This window comes from Gorilla gorilla, chromosome Y (assembly GCF_029281585.2).
Source record: "Gorilla gorilla gorilla isolate KB3781 chromosome Y, NHGRI_mGorGor1-v2.1_pri, whole genome shotgun sequence".
Classification (NCBI taxonomy): Eukaryota; Metazoa; Chordata; class Mammalia; order Primates; family Hominidae; genus Gorilla; species Gorilla gorilla.
Window position 1 is genome coordinate 46,115,056 of NC_073248.2, and position 20,517 is coordinate 46,135,572.

The window sequence follows — 20,517 nt, forward strand, 5'->3', positions numbered from 1 at the left end:
AGTTATTGGAGATGCATTTTATAAATATTTTTGCCTAATGTGTGACTTGTTTTCATTTATTTAGCAATGTTTATTGAACAGCAGAGGGTTTCATATTGATGACATTTGTTATTTGTTAATTTTTTGGAAGTTGAAAAAATTATGCTCTTTATGCTTTATTAAAAAATCTTTGCTTGCCGCAGTGTTACTTGTAGGTTTAAAAAATCCATTTATGGTTAAATTACACATGATAAGAGAATACGAGATAAGATTCATGTTTCTTTGTTTTCCATATGAATTATTTGGCAGTTCCAAAATCATTCTAAAAGATTATTTATTGCTCTCTTGAATTATCTTGGCCCCTTGGTCAAAAACTAATTGAATATGGGAAAGTTTGACTATTTCTGTATTTTCTGTTCTTCTGACTTATTTGTCTCTCCTTTTACCAAAACCAAACATAAAAAAGACTTTTTTTCAAAATCATGAGTTGATATTTATGTTTTCATTTTAATTCAATAGCACAATTACATATCTTTAAAACAATTTTATACCTGTAGCTAAGCTATAGTTGTATACTTTCTTTTAATATCATCTTTCCTATAACTGAAAAAGTCATTAAAAGAAGAAAAGATTATTGTTTTTGTTTCAATTTCAAAGTAATCAAAACTAAGTGTACTAGTATTAAATAGTTAAAGATAGTAGATCAATAATGAAATTTACTGTTGTTGCTTTTTGCTATCTTTTTTGAGTTTACTAGTGATGTAAAAGATTTGAGTTATTTGCTGTGATTATATAAATACTCTTTTGATGCATAATTCAGCTGTTAACATCATGTTAATTTGTGACATTAATAATTTTACTGATAGCCCTTCTGTGATTCTGATTTTTGGTAGTGGTTTTTCCCTGGTAAGTAACATTTTGTCAGCTGGCAGGTACTGGAAATCTGCTTTATCACTTCTTTTTTAAGAAAAGTGGAAAACACAAACAGTTTGTTCACCAAAGTTATATTTCAAGGATTCCATTCAACCAGAATCTGGTTCACCTTATTGACTCAACTTGGGGGTATATGTACTAGATTTTTACATACATCTGTTTGGAGAAACTCGTTTTATCTGTGTAATGTTTGTAAGACCAGAAGTTCTTTTACTGTTCTTGAAATAAAACTTTTAAGAAGCTGAGTATTCTTCTGTTAGTTTCAAATTTGGACTAAAATTACACCAAGGTTTTGGACTAAAGAGGAAGCAAATAATCTGTTCTTATGTTCTTAAAAGACATGATTTAAATTTAAGTGTATCCAACTAGATTCTTAGTGTGTCTGTGTTTACTCCTACTCAAATGAAAGCTTTTAAATTTTTTCCCACTTTTTGAAGTATTTAACTCTTCTGTAATATGCAGTGTTTTCTTATTAACTTTAAAGTTGTGTTAAGCAAACATGTTTAAATTAATATTTCAATTTCAAAAACCCTAATTTGAAACAATAAATTTTATCATTGTATACATTATGAGCTTTTAAGAATAACCAAAAAAATGGGGGTGGATGTTTTATGTGGAAGTTATGTGTATCCCTTTTCTGCTTTTGGCTAAGGACAGATATCTTAGAATTAGCTTTATGGTGCATTCATCTATCTGATTATTTCAGTTAATATCATCTTAATATAATACAGGTTACTTGAGAAGAAAAACTCTTAACCCAGTATTGGAGAGATGCCAGGTAGGATACTAACCTTGATATAGGATTTCATGTGAGAAAGATAAAGGAAAATATTTTCCATTAAAAGTTGAGTTTTTATCTAAAATTCTCTTAATTTTCTAAAAAAACTTAATTTTTCTAAAAATATGTTGAAGAATTATATATAAAATTCACTTTGCTATATATAGAGCAAGTGAATAATAGGTACACATTTCTAGGAATACCCAAAATATTAGAACCTATATACCAAAATCACATCAGGAAACAAATAATAGCGCCCCAGACATTCCATCCAAGCCTCCTGTTGGTTACTATTCCTAACTCCCCAGAGACATGCACTATCATCTAGTAACAACATAGGTGAGTCTTGCCTATGTTTGTACTTTGCGTAATTGGCTTTGTACTTCGTATAACTGAGCTACTAAGTACTGTTATCTGTCATCTTTTACGTATATATTTGTGAGATAAATCCAAATTGTTCCTTCCAGTCGTTTATTTTTCTCCTTGATATATAGTATTCTGTTGTTAAGAGTACTATAATTTATTTATTTTACCGTTGGGCATTTTGAGGACTTTCAATTTGAGGTCCTTATGAATTGTGTTCTGTGAACATTGCAGTACATTTCTTTTGGTTGACACTGAGAGTATTTTATGGATTCTAACCCCAAAGTGGTTACTTTCTTTTCTTACTTTATTTTTTATTTTTTATTTTTTTGAGACAAAGTCCAGCTCTGTCCAGGCTGGAATGCAGTGGTGCAATCTTGGCTCACTGCAACCTCCACCTCCTGGGTTCAAGCGATTCTCCTGCCTCAGCCTCTTGAGTAGCTAGGATTACAGGTGTGCACCACCACGCCTGGCTAATTTTTGTATTTTTTTTTTTTTTTGGTAGAAATGGGGTTTTGCCATGTTGGCCAGGTTGGTCTCGAACTCCTTGTCTCAAGTGATCCACCTGCCTTGGCCTCCCAAAGTGCTGGGATTACATGCACGAGCCACCGTGCCTGGTTATATGTTATTTTCTTACAACCTAAATAAAAGCAATTATGTAAACAAGACAAAATACTCAGTACATTTCCATAGTCGATGAATTTGTCTTTATTACTTGTATATAAATAATTATGAACTCCTTGAGTTCAGTTCCTTTTTCATTTCCTGACTCCATGGACTTGAACAAGGAAATTTAACCTCTCTGCTTCATTTGTAAAATGAAAAATAGTGATATCTACCTAAAGTGGTGGTGGTTAGATGGGAATAAAGTAATTTCTTTTTTTTTGTTTTTGTTTTTGTTTTTGAGATGGAGTCTCACTCTGTTGCCCAGGCTAGAGTGGAGTGGCATGATCTCAGCTCACTGCAACCTCTACCTCCTGGGTTCAACTGATTCTCCTGCCTCAGCCTTCCAAGTAGCTGGGATTACAGGCGCCTGCCACCAGGCCCAGCTAATTTTTGTATTTTTAATAGAAATGGGGTCTCACCATGTTGGCCAGGGTGGTCTAAAACTCCTGACCTCAGGTGATCCACCCACCTCTGCCTTCCAAAGTGTTGGGATTACATGCGTGAGCCACTGTGCCTGGCATAGATGGGAATAAAGTAATTCTTATAAAGTACTTGGCTTAGCTGCTGGCAAATAATAATGCTTACTGATTCTTGCATATTACCCATAGTTTATTGGCTAACTTTATGTCTTCCTTAAATTATGAAATTGTATAAAGTATCCTTGTCTATTTTAAAATTATACTCATTTTTATAACTTACATGCTTTATTTGTATATGTCCAGGATTCCAGATACTTGTAATTCAAATTGGAGGTTATTTTTTGTCATTTGATTTTTTTTTCTGTAATGTGTGTTCTCACCACATAGAAGTTTTTACATTTTTATGTAGTCAGATTTATTCATGTTTTTATTTATGGTTATGTTAAAGATTATAGCTATTAGGGACCTATTTCTTCAGGGTTTATAATTTATGTATGTTGTTACAAATAGAGAAATTACTTTTCTTTGACCCAATAGGTAGAGGGCACTTTTGTGGACTCAGAAAGCTTGCCTCTCCTATTTTATTTTAGGAAAATGTCTGAGATTCTGCCTCCTCATTTCCAAGCCAGAGTTTAAAATATTTACATTTTTACTTCATAGTGTTAAGACATTGTGTAATGTAAGTATAATGTGTAAAAAAAAAATCTTAAAAATCTAATAGTGATTTGGCAGAGACCAAAGCATGGAGGGCCTTGAAATGCTGCTCTATTTGTTATCTATTATTATAAAGCAATTAACATAAACTTAATATCTTAAAACAGCACCCATTTACTTAGGTCAGAACTCAGGGCAGGCTCAACTGTGCTCTCTGTTTAAGGTCTCACAAGATTCAAATCAAGGTGTTACCTGGGTGGAGGCTCCAGGGGTGAATCCTCTTCTGGTGCACTCAGGTGTGGGAGGAATTCAGTTCTATGCAGTAATAGGGCTGAGCTCGCCATTTTCTTTTTCTTTTTTTTTTTTTTTTTTTGAGACAGAGTCTTGCTCTGTCGCACAGGCTGGAGTGCAGTGGTGCAGTCTCAGCTCACTGCAACCTCTGCCTCCTGGGTTCAAGTGATTCTCGTGCCTCAGCCTCCCAAGTGGCTGGGATTACAGGCGTGCACCACCACGCCAGCTAACTTTTTTCTTTTTTTTGTATTTTTAGTAGAAACGGGGTTTTACCATGTTAGCCAGGATGGTCTCGATCTCATGACCTCGTGATCCGCCTGCCTTGGCCTCCCAAAGTGCTGGGACTACAGGCATGAGCCACCACACCCTGCTGAGCTCACCATTTTCTTACTGCCTATTGGCTTGGGTCACTCTCAGTTCCTAGAGGCCACTCTTTGGTTTTTGCTCCTGGCTCTTTTTATCTTCAAAGATTTGTATTTTATCTTCAAAGATACACTGTATTTCAAACAGTGTATTGAAATATTCCCTTGCTATGAATTTCCCTTTTGCTACTAGCTGGAGAAAACTCCACTTTCAAAGAGGTTATTTGATTAGATTAGGCAAATCTCCCTTTTGATTAATTGAAAGGCAGTTGATTGGTGGCTTTAATCACATCTGCAGAATTCCTTTGCCATATAATATATTAATGGCATTATCCTTGCCATGATATTTCATCATATTTACAGCCTCAGTATTAGGGTAGGAAATTTGGTGCGGTTGGTGGTATGCGGGCATTTTAGAATACTGCCTACCACACATTCTGTATTGAGGGGTTTGCGTGTGATTCAGAATATATTTGTATTCCTTTAGAAAGATTGCTGTGGCAGCAGGGAGGAGGATGTGGCAGAAAGGAAAGATACTGGCAGGAGAAAAATCCCACTCTTAGCAGTCTCCATTTTGATTTTGTAATGTCGTTTGATGTTATTTTTTAGCAGATGTTTCAATCAGAAATGTGTGTTTAATAGTATGCCAACTAGAATGATTAACCTGGACCAGAACAAGAGTCATGAGTCAGTCATTGAACTGTTCATTACTTCAGGTCAATTATACACAGAATAGTTTCATAGATTAGGTTTTATTTCAGTCATCTTTATTTCACTTTCTAAAGTGAACAGTTGTTTAAACCTCGGATCTCATTAACAGCATTTTAATAAACACAGTATTAGGGTGGGTTTACTTCCCTAGATTGCGAATCTCATGGATTATATGTTGATTCTTATTGGCTTAATTTTTGAATCGGGCATTATTTATTGTAATTCTTTAGTCTTACAGTTTTGCATGTTTGAAGCTATACTTTTTTCCTCTGAATACCACATTTGCCACGTCTCAGAGATTTTTTTGATGTTTCTTAATCATTTAAAAATAATACATGATTTTTCTTCTTGATTGAAACTCTGCCGTTATATAGAAAGGACTTTTAAATTTTGCCAGTGGATAGATTTGGAAGTTTTTCCTTATATTGTGAATTTCTAATTTTTATTGTATTAGGTCTAGGGACGCATCTGCTTTTACTGGATATAAGCTAGGAAATACCTGCTTTTTAAAATATGTGGACATTTCTTTATGACCATACATGTGAATTTTTTTTTGAAAATTCTATGTACATTTGAATAGAATGCTTTCTCTATTTTTGGAATTCAGAGATCTGTGTGTATTTTATGTGTCTGTTTGAATCAAACCCGATCATTGTTATTATTTATTTCATATCTACTTAATATCCTGATTTGAGAGCTATGTTAAAGTCTAATCTGTGCATGTTATTTCTACTCAGCTTTACTTTCTACATGTGACATATATTTATTAGGTGTATAAACTTTAATGACTATGGCTTCTTTTGGAATTTACACTGTAACATAAAACTTATGTTATTATGAATTATTATCTTTGACTTGTTCACTGCTTTTTAGTTTAAATTCTGTTTCTTTGAAATTATTGCTGTACCTGCATTTTTTGGATAGCGTTTGTGTTTTTTCCCCTCAAGTCTGTTTTTGAATTGTGTATGTCACTGTGCATTGTGCATATGTATGAGTATATATATATATATATATATATAGCCGCTCCTGTGTTGCTGTAAAGAAATACCTGTCGCTGGGTAATTGATAACAAAAAGAGGTTTAATTGGCTCATGATTCTGCAGACAGTACAGGAAGTGTGGTGCTGGCATCTGCTTCTGGTGAGGGCTTCAAGAAGTTTGAAACCATTTAGCCGGGTGCGGTAGCAGGTGCCTGTAATCCCAGCTACTCAGGAGACTGAGGCAGGAGAATCGCTTGAACCTGGGGGGCGGAGGTTGCAGTGAGCCAAGATCGGGCCATTGCACTCCAGCCTGAGCAACAGAGTGAAACTCTGTCTCAAAAAGAAAAAAATAATAAATAATAAATTTTAAAAAAAAGTTTGAAATAATGGTGGAAGGAGAAGGGGGAGCAGGCATCTCACATAGCAAGAACAGGAGCAAAGGAGACGGGTGGAGATGCCATACACTTTTGAACAACCAGATCTTGTGAGAACTCACTCGTTATCGCAAGGACAGCACGAAGCCATGAGGGATTTGCCCCCATGACCCAAACACCTCCCATAAGGCCCCACCTCCAACATTGGGGATTACATTTCAACATGAAATTTTGGTGGGGACAAATATCCAAAGTATTTCATTCATTTTATATTATATATGTGTACACACACACACACACACATAAATGAAGTCTGTAGTATAGTTACATGTAAAATATGTGTATGTGTTAAGTAGTATATTTTGCATATTTTGAAAGTTGCTGCCTTTTACTAGAGAATTTAACCTATTTACATTTGTTATCCATGGACTTGAATGTTAGCTTAACAGACATTAAAATTTTGGTTTTAAATAATTTTTTATAGACCTAGGAAAATAATGATTTTTTGGGGGTTTCTTTTTAATTCAGTATTGGTAATGAGAACTGATGCCCGATTCTTCTTTTTTTGTAATGATCTGTTTCCTTTTTTATGTGGCCCCAAGAATTTTCCTTTTATCCTTGTTATTTTAAACTTTCTGGGAAGTTTTTACCTGAAGCTGCCATTCAGGGAGTTTAAGGAGGCATTGTTACAGATCAAGAGTGAATATTTTTGTAGGGATATAGAGATAAGTGGAACAGTGATAATGACTCTTTGGGTTTTAGGTCCCTCATCTGTTGAATGAGGATTATGCTTAATTAAATGTCAGCTTTTATTATTAGATATATACATAACTTTTCCTTTAGAATTTTGGTGATTATAATCCCTCCTATTTTCTCCCTTTCTGGTACTCATGTAAAACAGACGTTGCACCTTCTGGATCAGATTTTCATGTCATTCTACCTCTTTCTCTTGCTTTCCATCTTTGTTCTTTATTACTGCATCCTGGGAGAATCCTAGTTGCCTAACACTGGAAACAGATTGTTGAAGATTAAAAACAAATTTGGAGCATGGGGAGCCTTACAATACTTATTTATTAGAGCACATAGCTTAAAACCATTGCTATAGTTGGTACAGAATAAATACTGGATAATTAATTAAATGAACTGTGGAATATTTATCTTCTTGGTATTTTTTTATGATACAACTTTAATCTCAGAAATTTTGTTCATTCTGTTGTGTTTTATAGATACATTTTGACAGATTATTTCAATCTATTAAATAAAAGTTTTCAAAATTCCTCAGACTCATTCTTAAAATTGGTAATATGAGTTCTCACTGAATTTTTGTTGTTGTTATTGTGTTCTTGGATTAATATGGGAAAATATTATTATAACATGTTACTTTTTTTCCTTTTCTTACTCCCTGTCTTTTTAATGATGAATAGAAGTAAAAAGAAAAAATGCTGTCTAGGAATTTTCATTATTGATTCAAATAAACCATTTAGTTGATAAACCATTTAAGGGCTTTTTTTTTTAAATTTTTATAGACAGGTTCTCACTTTTGTTGCCCAGGCTAGAGTGCAGTAGCATGATCACAGCTCACTGCAGCCTCAACCGCTTGGGCTCAAGCAATTTTCCCACCCCAGGCTCATGAGTAGCTGGGACTATAGGTGCATGCCACCATGCCTACCTAATTATTGTATTTTTTGTAGAGATGGAGTTTCACCATGTTGCCCAAGCTGGTTTCGAACTCCTGAGCTCAAATGATCCACCTGCCTCAGCCTCCGAAAGTGCTGGTGTTAAAAGCGTGAGCCACCATGCCCGGCCAAGAGCTGTTTACTTTATCCCTCCTCCCCAAATGTTAATTTGCTTTGTAATTGTTACTTATGTATTATATATTACTTATTATATTATTAATATCTTAACTTGCTTGATTTCTTTTATGTGTAGTATATAAGAGTGTTGACATTTGAGAAGTTCCCTGTAGAAATCTATTCTTTGATATTGTCTATGATTTTACAAGTCCTTTTTATTTGGTGTAGGAAGATACATTCCAGACTGTGTATATATAGTAAACATTTTCTTTTAATGCCGAGTGCTCTTCATTAGCTATTTAATTGTAACATATGGGTTTGAGGCGTTCCCCTAAATGTAGTGTTTTATTTTCCTTCTTTAATTCACTGATATCTTTATATGATATTGTAAATTAGTATGTTAGATATATTCCAGTACTTTTCATAATAGTTTAGCTAATATAATATTTTTCATTGCAGATATGATTAAGAGAACATATTGGTGTTTCTAAAATGAGAAAGACATTGAGAAGCTGGTCAATTTAAATTATTTTCTGTTATTATATACTTACCTCTCATTATATTTTATCTGCCAAGATTATTTTTAGTGCAAAACTTGCCATATGGTATCAAAATAAGCGATTTTAGATTTTAACAATTTAGCAGAAATTAGTTATGTTAATGAGTTGTTACAAACATTTTTCAACAGATTGTACTTTTTCTTTCGACATTTATGTGACCTTTCTGTTTGGACATTTAGACTACCAAGGTGTTGTATTTGCAGTTAATTCTGGGTTCTGTTAATGCACTAAACATATTTAGATACCTTGGGAGTTACAATATAAAAAATTACCTGTTTTGTAAAAGCTGGTTATTACACTTTATCAATGAAGACAAATATTTATTTTTGTCTGTGTTTCTAATGCATTAATACCCTTGAGTGCCAAAATAGCACTGAAATGTTATTCTGTATACTTATAAATATTATATAAAATTAAAGTGTCACAACAGTAATTAGTGTTTATGAGTTATTTAGAAGCTTCTCCTGCTTCAGCCTCCTGAGTAGCTGGGACTACAGGTGCCCGCCACCACGTCCGGCTAATTTTTTGTATTTTCAGTAGAGATGGAGTTTCACTGTGTCAGCCAGGATGGTCTCGATCTCCTGAACTCGTGATCTGCCCGCCTTGGCCTTCCAAAGTGCCGGGATTACAGGTGTGAGCCATCGGGCCGGCCAAAGTTTTGTATCTCTTTCTTTTCTTCTTTCTGATTCAGCCCTCAGGAGTCATTTAGCTTTGTTACGTTGATTCAATGCAGTAGACTGATGACAGTGATGAAGAGTTTGATAGTATGTGAGATACAGATTTACACATAAAACATTGAAAACAATTATAATTTTAACTACTGTAGTCCCTGGTTAATTAGCAGAATATAAAGTCAGTGTAGTAACATGTGAAGATATCCACAGTAATGTTAGCAGGGTCCAACTGTCTCTGCTACGTGAGGCTCCAGTTATCTCAGCTAAGCTGTTTATGAGTCACACTCACAAACAAGATCACCAAAAGTTAAGTCTTTTTGGTATATGTATAGGAACACCTATCTATTAGGGCCTGTTTGAAGCAGCATTTTTGGTGCTTTGGATACAAGGATAGTATGTTGCCTCAATTGAAGGATCTTGGATTAGGATGAGAAAAAGGTAAACTGATCATAAGCAAGTAGGTACCATGTAACGGTGTAAACAAAAATTTATGTTAGGTAGTCATTTCCCACAGAGAGATTTAATACTGTATAGTACAGGGCCCATCAGACTCTCTTCAAAGAAAATAATGCTCAAAATGGGCTTGGGAGAATGAGGAAGAGTTTGTGAATCATTCTAAGGGAAAACTGAATAAGTAAATGCAACATTTTACATAATTTCTTCTGACTTCTTATGTGTTCACTTGCCTTAGACTGCCCCTCTTCTTTGGGGCTTATTTCTGTGCGTTTTACCACTTGCAAGATAATGGAGGCAGGTTGAAATGGGAAAGATACCAGATGACTAATTTTTTCCCCCACATTTCCATCTTTTGTTAAGAAATTTGAAGTTGATTGCTACATTGAAGTATGTAGTTTTGTTGTTTTTTTTGTGAGTCTTTAACCATTTGTGTCCCTGTTAACTTATAATTGATGAGTTTATTTTGTATTTATTTTTAGGCAGGGTAAAAAATAGTAATATGTCTCATAAATAATATATGTTCCTATTACTAGTTTTGGTGGGATTTAAAAACTTTATAATAATCCTCAATATAGAAACCTGCCCCTTTAACCATATTACTATTTGCTTTTAAAAAAAAAAATCTTTAGGTTTTGTTTCAAAAATGCTTCACAATTTATTTTTGAAAATATAAGGAATGAAATTCTAACTTTCTAATTTGAATGGAAGGATGAGTTCGTAGCACACGAGGCACTAAATTGAGTAATGTAGATTTTATTATTTTTAACGAATCTTTTGTTTAATATTTTGCAGGTTCAATTTGTTTACTTGTGATGTACAGAGAGTTTTTTATACCTTCCCAGCTTATATATGAATATTCCTTTTCAAGGTTTTATAAAGAGATTTCTCTCCTTTACCCCTTTCAGCGATGTGCATTTTGTAAGCGCTTTGGGGCCACTATCAAATGCTGTGAAGAGAAATGTACCCAGATGTATCATTATCCTTGTGCTGCGGGAGACGGCTCCTTTCAGGATTTCAGTCACATCTTCCTGCTTTGTCCAGAACACATTGACCAAGCTCCTGAAAGATGTAAGTTCACTACGGATAGACTTTCAAACTTCAACCAATGTATTTACTGAAAATAACAAATGTTGTAAATTCCCTGAGTGTTATTCTACTTGTATTAAAAGGTAATAATACATAATCTTTAAAATCTGAGGGATCGTTGCCAGAGATTGTTGGGGAGGGAAATGTTATCAACGGTTTCATTGAAATTAAATCCAAAAAGTTATTTCCTCAGAAAAATCAAATAAAGTTTGCATGTTTTTTATTCTTAAAACATTTTAAAAACCACTGTAGAAAGATGTAAATAGGGACTGTGCAGTATTTCTGACATATACTATAAAATTATTAAAAAGCCAATCAGTATTCAACATCTTTTACACTAAAAAGCCATCCAGTTGAAGAATTAGAAGACAGTTCACTCAGGTGTTATTTCAGGATTTACGTTAATAGGAACACCAAATACTTCTGAAATTCTTGGAAATTGTGTATCCCTGATAGGTGTGATAGAAATCTCTGCTGGCACATTTTCATGATTCATCTATCTTAGTCATCTGTAATCTGCAGTTGTGCTGTTTTTCTTTCTTTTCCAAATAGTATTTTATAATTCAATGAAAATGTTTAAATGCTTGAAATTTACATTATACAGGAAATTATAACTCTACTATTGTATCATTAAATAGAGATCTCTCCTTTTTCTTACTATGTGTTTTCCCAATGAGCATGTATATTTTGGGATCTTTTTTCTCCCAGTCTATTGAATTTCCAATCTTATTATGAAACCTCCATGATATTTTATTCAGTCTTTTTTATGTCACCTCTTAGTTACCTAATGTTAGCTTTTACCTGTTCCTTAGCAATGTTGATAAAAGCTTTTTTTCCTATCTTCTCCAGGTCTGTGAAACATAAGTATAGCTACCCCAGGCTTAAACTAATCTCAAATATGGTTAGTGTACATGATCATTACCCTTTATCTTTGTTGAGTACCCTAATTTCATTTTCCATTAAAATTATTTTGTGTCCACATATGTAATCATATCACCCTTAGTAACCTAGTGTACAGACAAATTATAGGTATGGCAAACTAAAATTTTAAATTATATTTAAGCTAATAAGGGATTTAAAGTTTTAAAATGCTTTAGATTGTACATTCTTCAATCTGGAAGAGAAGAACTTTCATGCACAGCGACTGATGTGGCTACTATTTATGTACTGAGTTACTTCAGCAAGTGCATAAACTGGCAGTTATCAGAGTGGATTATATTCTGGGTGGCATAATAAATATACTTTGTCATCTCAATAAAACAATTTTATGTGTATGTAAGAATCTGAATTTTATTCAGCCTTTTGTGTAGTCATGCTTTAGACCTCAGTAAACAACATGCAAACTTGTATAAGAATGTTGCTCTAATGTTAGAACAGTTTTTTACTCAATGGCAGTGCTACTTTCTACTGAAAACTGTGTTCTAATAGTGTATACCTTCAGTTACATGTTAGCAATCATAAATCAGTTTGTAAAATAATAAACTAAATACTGAGGTGAGATAATTTGCTGTTGTTGATCATGTATATAATGAAAGGTTTATGGCAACATAAAGCTAAAAGATATACTAAAATTATGAGTACTCTGCCTTTTTCCAAAATAGACTTATGGAGACTCATAAAAATACATGAGCAATAGGATAAAACTAAAAATAAGTAAGGAAATTTGGCAATGGAAAATTTAGATAGGATAAATATGAAGATAATAGAGAGACCCCCCAAAAATATGTAATTCCAGACAAACCACAAATTTGGCCCCATACCTTTTCAACAGTCAATACAAAGAAGGACATATGAGCCCTTAATCTGATTCTTAGTATTTATAACATCACTTGATATAATGGTATAATAATAAGACATCCCTTGATAGAATGCAATGAAAAATTGTCTTAAAGTAGCCAACTTGCAGTAGAAAAATACCAGTTTCATAGGGCTGTTTCTTATAGCAGCCTTCAAACTAAGTCAGTGGTATAAAATCAAGGCCTAAATGACTAAATTAGATTCCTTTGTTTTTTTTTTTTTTTTTTTTTTGAGACGGAGTCTCGCTCTGTCACCCTGGCTGGAATGCAGTGGCGTGGCCTTGGCTCACTGCAAACTCCACTTTCCGGGTTCAGGCGATTTCTCCTGCCTCAGCCTCCCAAGTAGGTGGGATTACAGGCGCACACCATAACACCCGGCTAATTTTTTGTATTTTTAGTAGAGACGGGGTTTCACTATGTTGGCTAGATTTGTCTCGGACTCCTGACCTCATGATCTGCCCGTCTCAGCCTCCCAAACTGCTGGGATACAGAGGTGTGAGCCATCGTGCCCGGCCTCCTTGGGGATCTTAAACAGTGCATTCTAACTACACAGCGTTCTGACCCATCTGTTAAGACGATCATAATCTTGGATTAAGTTCCAAGGATATAATTTAAAGAATATTGCAGATAGGATGTTTTGTCACCTTTTTAACATCTTTTATAAATATTTCTTCCTATCCTAATTGTGTGCCATGGCAGAAGTTACTTTTTATGCTTTTAAAATGATACTGTCTGAAATCATAGTGTTATTATGAGGGTTAAAAGAAAACAATGAATGGAATTCACATAACATTGTGCCTTGTATATATTAATTGCTTTAAAAAGGGTAGTTATTTTACCTCCTATCTAAGGCTTAAGTTATGAGAATGATAATACATATTGAGTATATGTATTTTCTGTTGCTTCCTAAAGGGCAGAGCAGTAGCTGTGATAGTTGACTGAGTTAGGAGTAAGGTTGACATCTTTTTATAAAAGTTGAGAAATTTAACAAAATCATGCATCTCATTATAAAGAAATCCACTAAAGAGAGTATCTGCGAAGAAGGCCAAGATTTTCATCAGGAAACACTTTTAGGGTGCTCTGTCATAGGTAAATGGCTGGTCATTGTTGCAACATTGTTTTCATGATGATACAAGGATACATTAACCTTGACTGGAAATTTTACACTAAAAATCCATCTAGGAGATACAACCAGATATACTTCCTGAATAGGAAAAGTGAATGGTAAGAAGCCAATCATGCAAGATAAGAGGAAAGAACATTCCAGGGAGAGGGAACAGACCACTACACAGAACTTGAGGAGTGGACTTGGCATGATTCATGAACAGACAGCATGTCATTTTACTTGGAGCATAGTAGCCTACTAGGTGGGGGTAGTAGAGACATCGTCAAGGTGAACAAAGGCTAGATCATGTAGGCTTGTAAGCAAGGGAAGGAGTTTGGGTTCTGTTCAGCCTGCAATGAGAAGTTTTTGCAAGGTTTAAACATGGAAATGCTACATATCTTAATTCACCCCCTGTTCCTCAATGTATTTACTCATCATTTAGCTTTAATTCCTTTTACTTCACTTAAGCTTTAACTCCAGCCTGTTTTCTTTGGTTATCTTTGTATTTCTTGGCATTAAGTCCTGCTGCTTTTCTTTTACCCTAAATTCTGTCAGTCTTCTGACCTTTCTTATCTACCTGCCAATGATATGGTCTAGCCTCTTTGGATGACATCCATGATTTATTTTTTCTTTCCAGAGATTCTCTTTTATAGACAAATCACTCAGCCCAGTGTCCTGCCAGTAATGAAAATTGGCAGATGGTAGGGTGTGATGGAAATTAGAAAGCAATGCTGATTTCGTCCTTCTTCAATTTACACTATATGACAGCTATTTTGACTTTTCTTGCTGTTCACCAATGCTTTTATTCTTATGTGTTGTCTGGGCTTTCTTAAGCAATAGTTTCATCAAGTTTAAGGATCTGTGATAAGCTCTGTTCTAATTTAAGCTCAATGTTTTTGTCTTTTTTATTTATCTCTTCTCTTTTTACAGCTGTCTCTTAGGAAATGACCTTCTCTAAAGATGATCATTTTGTTTCCTCTCACTTTTCTCCTGCCGTAAGAACCTTGCTCCCTTTACTCCATTTAGCTTCATTGTATGCCACTGTTGGCATTTCATGTCTACTTTTGTGTATACTCAAATACTCATCACTTTCATTGATCACTAGTAAAGTTTACTGAGGAGTCAATTTGATTAGTAGTCAAGAGCCTGATCTTAGAAGCCAAATAGACCTGGATTTTACTCCTCTCCCCTCTTAAATTATCTTTAGTTATAGCCTGTCTTTTTGCTTTTTCAACTGTTTAAAGAAAAATTTCTTAGTTGATTATTGCTTTAAACTTAATGTCTCTGGCTTACAGACATGTGTGTCTAAATATTCATATTTAATTTCTGTGATGACACCAAACCTATCTAGTAGTATCGATAATCTTCTTATACATGACCTCCATAAGGTTGTTTCAGTATCCCCACACATCTTCTCCCTGACTGGGAGGGTTGGAACCAACCTCATTTCTTTGTGTAGTGCTTTTAAAAATAATATTGTTTTTCACATAAGGCATATTAAGTGCTTTTGCACCAGATGTATTACATGGATGTTTTTCTTTGACTAATTTATTACCAATGATCCATAGTAATCAGATAAGACAGCAAGGTTGTCAGTAAGGAATTGGTGGAGATCATCATAGTCTAAAAAGTGATTTTTGTGACAATGAAAGTTGTCTTGTTGCAGAGTGAACTTTGTTGTATATAACAGTGCTGCGCAGTATAAATATAATGTGAGCAACATAAGTAATTTTTCTAGTGGGTATGTTAAAAATTTGAGGAAAAGGAAACATTTGGGAACAACTGTAGTAAATTTTATTTAATTCAGTAATCCAAAATAGTAATATTTCAAATTTTGAGATACTTTTTCCCCATTAAGATTTTGGAATCCAGTGTGCATTTTATGCTTACTGCATACCTCGATTTGAACTAATTACATTTCACTTGTTCAGAAACCACAAGTCGCTAGTAGCTACCATGGCAACCTGAAGTGTCAGGGGAGCAAACTCTAGAAAGTTTCACAGAAGCATTTTAGTGTTCCTAGGAGAGTATAATAGAAAAATGAATTGATTATCTGATAATTAGTTTCTGATAATTAGTTGAGTATTCCCCCAATTTTTAAAAGTTTTACGGTGAGCAAAAAGAGATCAATTTTTCAGTGTACATATTTTGAAAGATAAATACTAGTACTCTCTTAATATTAAGAAACATAACATCCCAGTTATGTCTTTTCTATCAAAAATGAACCAATTTATGATGCTTCCATTGTTAGATTAATGATTTATTTTAAATGCCTATCACTTAAAGAGCCATTTAAAAGTGATTTTAGCAGTAAGTCCTTCATTTAAAATATGTTCAATAAGACTTGATTCATGTTAGGCAGTTGGGGATAAAAATTTAAAAAAGTTAAGGCCCCTGTCCTTCAAGGATTCACAGAGTTGTGCTGTAAATAAATGATTATGTAACAGAAGTTTCTTGTAAGCATATGGGTAAAAGTAATATTCAACTACTAAATGGGTATTTGGGTGTGGTAATAGGTATTCAGGAAATAATGTGCAGAGTTTTTTTTTGAGACAGGGTCTCACTCTGTCCCCCAGGCTGTAGTGCCATGGCACAAATTCTAGTCACTGCAGCCTCCATCTCCTGGGTTCAAGCGATTCTCCTGCCTCAGCCTCCTGAGTAGCTGGGACAGGCATGTGCCACCACACCCTGCTAATTTTGTATTTTTAGTATAGATGGGGTTTCACCATGTTGGCCCGGCTGGTCTCGAACTCCTGACCTCAAGTTATCCATCTGCTTTGGCCTCCCAGAGTGCTGGGATTACAGGCGTGAGCCTCTGTTCCCAGCCATGAGCAGAGTTTTGAAGGCTGAGAGCACAGCAGAAAAACAAAATTTCAAGCAGAGGGAACAGAATGTGTAAAAGCACACAGACATGAATAGCATGCTATGTGAGGTGCATGGCAGACAACCCACCATGACCACAAAATAGTGAGTGGTTCTGAGATTCAGTTGGAAAGGGAGATAAGGACCTTTTTGCCTCATACTTGAAAATTCTGATTTTCTTTTAGGTGAAAAATGAGGTATTGGTGGAGTTTTAATTTATAAAGAGGTTAACAATTAGATTTACATTGTTGAAAGATTGTTCTGGATGTGTAGAAAATGATTTAGAGAGGATGTCAGAACCGTAAGTAGAGATGATTTGATGCAGAAGATACTGCAGTTAGCAAAACAGAGTATTAGGTAGGTGCAAAGGTAATTGCAGTCTTCGCCATTAAAAGTAATGCCAAAAACTGCAGTTACTTTTGCACTAACCTAATATGATAGACTAAACTATAAACATATAAGGAAGAATGATGTGTAGGAAGTTTAATACATAAGAATTGGGATCTGGCTGGATGTGTTGGGTCAGGGCTGAGTTCAGAGTCAACAATGATACTAAGGTTTCTGCCTTTATCTATTCTTGAGAAAAATGGATGATGTTTCGGGTTTTTAAAAAAGTTTCACTTTAGAGCAGTTGAGATTGAGTGTTTAGAACACCTGGCTATTGAGATCCAGTAAGACTTGAAGAATAAAAGTTTGGGGTTTATGAAAGAATTCTAGGGCCAATAATACAGATTTAGGAATCATGGTGGCATTTTATGGCATGAGAGTTGATGTGATCACAAAGGGAAACTATGGGGGATTACGAAAGAAGGAAAATGATGAAATCCTAAGAAACTCCAGCATTTAGAAAGATTGTATAGGCACAAAAGCCAACAAAGGAGGATGAGATGAAAGTGGGGGAAAACTAAGGAGAAATTAGGAGAGAGTTGCCATGATAGAAACTAAGGAAAGGGGCGTTTTAATGTGGGAGTGGCTAGCAATGCAAATGCTGCAAAGTGCAAAAAAGCCAAAGACTAAATCGGGTTTCCTATGGGCATTGGCAGCCTCACTAATGTAGCTTCAGATGAGTATTAGGTGCTAAGCCAGCCTTCGTGAAGTATGTCAGAGGTCCAGCCAGCGTCCACATTTTGAAGCCTGTTTTTGTACTGCCCTCAAGCGAGGAATTATTTTCACATTTTTAAAAGAGTGTAAATAAAAACAAGAGGTCTGACTTTTTGTCAGAGACTGCTATGGCTCACAAAGCCTAAAATATTTACTGTCTGGCCCTTTTCAGGAAAAGTTTGCAGACTCCGGTACAAATAAAAGAAATATATTTTTACTCTGTTTCAAGATGCTTGACTGGAAAAGAAAGAATGTATGAGTCAGAGAGAAATTGATAGGATTGACCAAACTTTCAAAAAATGGAAAAAAGTCTGAGTGCGGTAGCTCACGCCTGTAATCCCAGCACTTTGGGAGGGTGAGGCAGGAGGATTGCTTGAGCTCAGGAGTTTGAGACCAGCCTGGGCTATGTGGCGAAACACCGTCTCTACTAAAAATATAAAAATTAGGTGGGCATGGTGGCACACGCCTGTAATCCCAGCTACTGGGGAGGCTGAGGCGTGAGAATCCCTTGAACCTGGGAGGCGGAGGTTACAGTAAGCCTAGATCGTGCCATTGCTCTCTAGCCTTGGTGACAGAGTGAAACTGTCTCAAAAAAAAAAGGAAAAAAAATGGTTCATATACTTTGTGATACTTGTTAAATACAGGCATATTTATATATATTATCAAAGGTTGGTATGATAAGCTTGACTGGAAAAGAAAGAACATATGAGTCAGAATAGTAGATAGGAATGATCAAACCTTTGAAAAATGAAAAGATTCATATACTTTGTGATACTTGTTATATACAGGCATATTTTTTATACATTATCTAAGATTGGTATGATTTTAGAATACATTATTTTCCTTCTTATTTTGCAATATGCATAAGTTTAACTGTATATTTGGCAGGGCAGTTTATCCTTATATTTTCTGTTTTATATGGTAAAAGAACTGTTAGTACATTTTCTTTTAATCCACATTTAGGGATGGATGATGCCCATAATGATGTGGATTTTAATGCTTTTACAACTAGAAATTAATATAGAAGAATATATAATTAGTATATTAAGTAATGTGTTTGTGTATGAATATGTAGCTTCTGTCTTTAATGTTCTTCCACATAAGACATTTTCCAGTAATTAAAAAAAAGCCCTTATGTGATTTGAATAGTCTGTTTATGCTTAAGAAGCATCTTAGTCTAATTGATATTAACGTTTCTTAATTTTGTCTCTTGTCTGATTTTGTAATTTCAAAATATATTTAACATTCAAAGAAAATGTTTATGTTACACTGCAAAGCATTTCTTAGTTGGTATTTTCCTTGTTTGGTTCTTTCCAGTGAGCATATATTGAGCATTAATTAGGTGTCCAGCATTATCATTGGCATTAGGAATAGAAAATTAAAGAAGACCTGTTTATGGTCTCAAGTAGATATAGCCACAAATAATTGGAAAACTATACGATTAAATTTAATGTGGTTACATTTAGATTAAATACCCTACAGTGTTTTTATTGATACCTCTTTCTGATTAGATGACAATTCAAGGTGAATAACTTCAAATGTCTGAAAGGTTCATGATGCAAATCCTTTCAAATGATTTTACTGTATAGTCAGAAAAAATTTAAATTCTTATACAACAATTTCATTGTTTTACTGTTAATTATAGCGAAGGAAGATGCAAACTGTGCAGTGTGCGACAGCCTGGGAGACCTCTTAGATCAGTTCTTTTGTATTACTTGTGGTCAGCACTATCATGGAATGTGCCTGGATATAGCGGTTACTCCATTAAAACGTGCAGGTTGGCAATGTCCTGAGTGCAAAGTGTGCCAGAATTGCAAGTAAGTTTTCATTTCAATTCAAAGCTGTGTATTGGGTTTAAGAGGGACCCTATTACTAGGCGCTAAAGGTTTGTGCAATATAATAGAGGTTGTTCATATTTTGGCTGTATTCATTCAGAGTGACTTCATCATACTTAAGAAAATTACTGGATATTAACGTTTATATTATTTTGAAAGAAGTCTAAACAAAACTGATTTTAATCATTTAAATTGCTCTGGTAGTCTAAAGAGCTAATTTAAATTTACCAACAGTTTAAAAAATAAGCGATATTAACAATTTAAAACAAGCATGAGAAGAATAAAGTAGCTTGTCTTCAGGGGCACCGGGGAGGGGATGTGATAGGATTTAAACCTGTTACTACAGACGTAGAAGAATTAGAGTTGAGCCAAAACGTCAGTCATGTGTTTGAATTTCCATTCCAGGAAGGACAATTTCTACTATTATTTTAATGTATATCTGCATCTCTCTAAAAGGCACCTTGAATAGATCCTGGTCAGCATAATTCGAAAATGAAATATGTGGCATTTAAAAATTTGTAAGGGGGTTATCTTTTCCTATTGTATTTCATCTCTTGGTCATTTCTCCAGTCTTTTCTGTGATTTCCGCTTGCACCCCCATGATTCTAATGAGCATGATAATTTGGGGATGTTACCAGCATCTTCATTTACAGGCTGAGAATTTTTGTTGAAACCAGCAAGAATTATGCCCAACTGCCATGATCAGCCTGTTTTTATTATTTAGTTTTATAAGAAATAAG

The 20,517-nt window shown here is 34.6% G+C and overlaps 1 protein-coding gene across 1 annotated transcript in view; it reads left to right on the top strand.

Annotated features, from left to right (window-relative positions):
- Positions 1 to 19,747, top strand: part of LOC129530304 (B melanoma antigen 3-like) — a 50,712-nt gene extending 30,965 nt beyond the window's left edge. Inside the window, exons 3-4 of the mRNA XM_055377145.1 lie at positions 10,898 to 11,060; positions 19,588 to 19,747. Coding sequence (XP_055233120.1) covers positions 10,898 to 11,060; positions 19,588 to 19,638 — 214 coding nt within the window. The 3' untranslated portion in view covers positions 19,639 to 19,747. The remainder of the gene's footprint in view (positions 1 to 10,897; positions 11,061 to 19,587) is intronic.
- Positions 19,748 to 20,517: the final 770 nt, after the last annotated feature.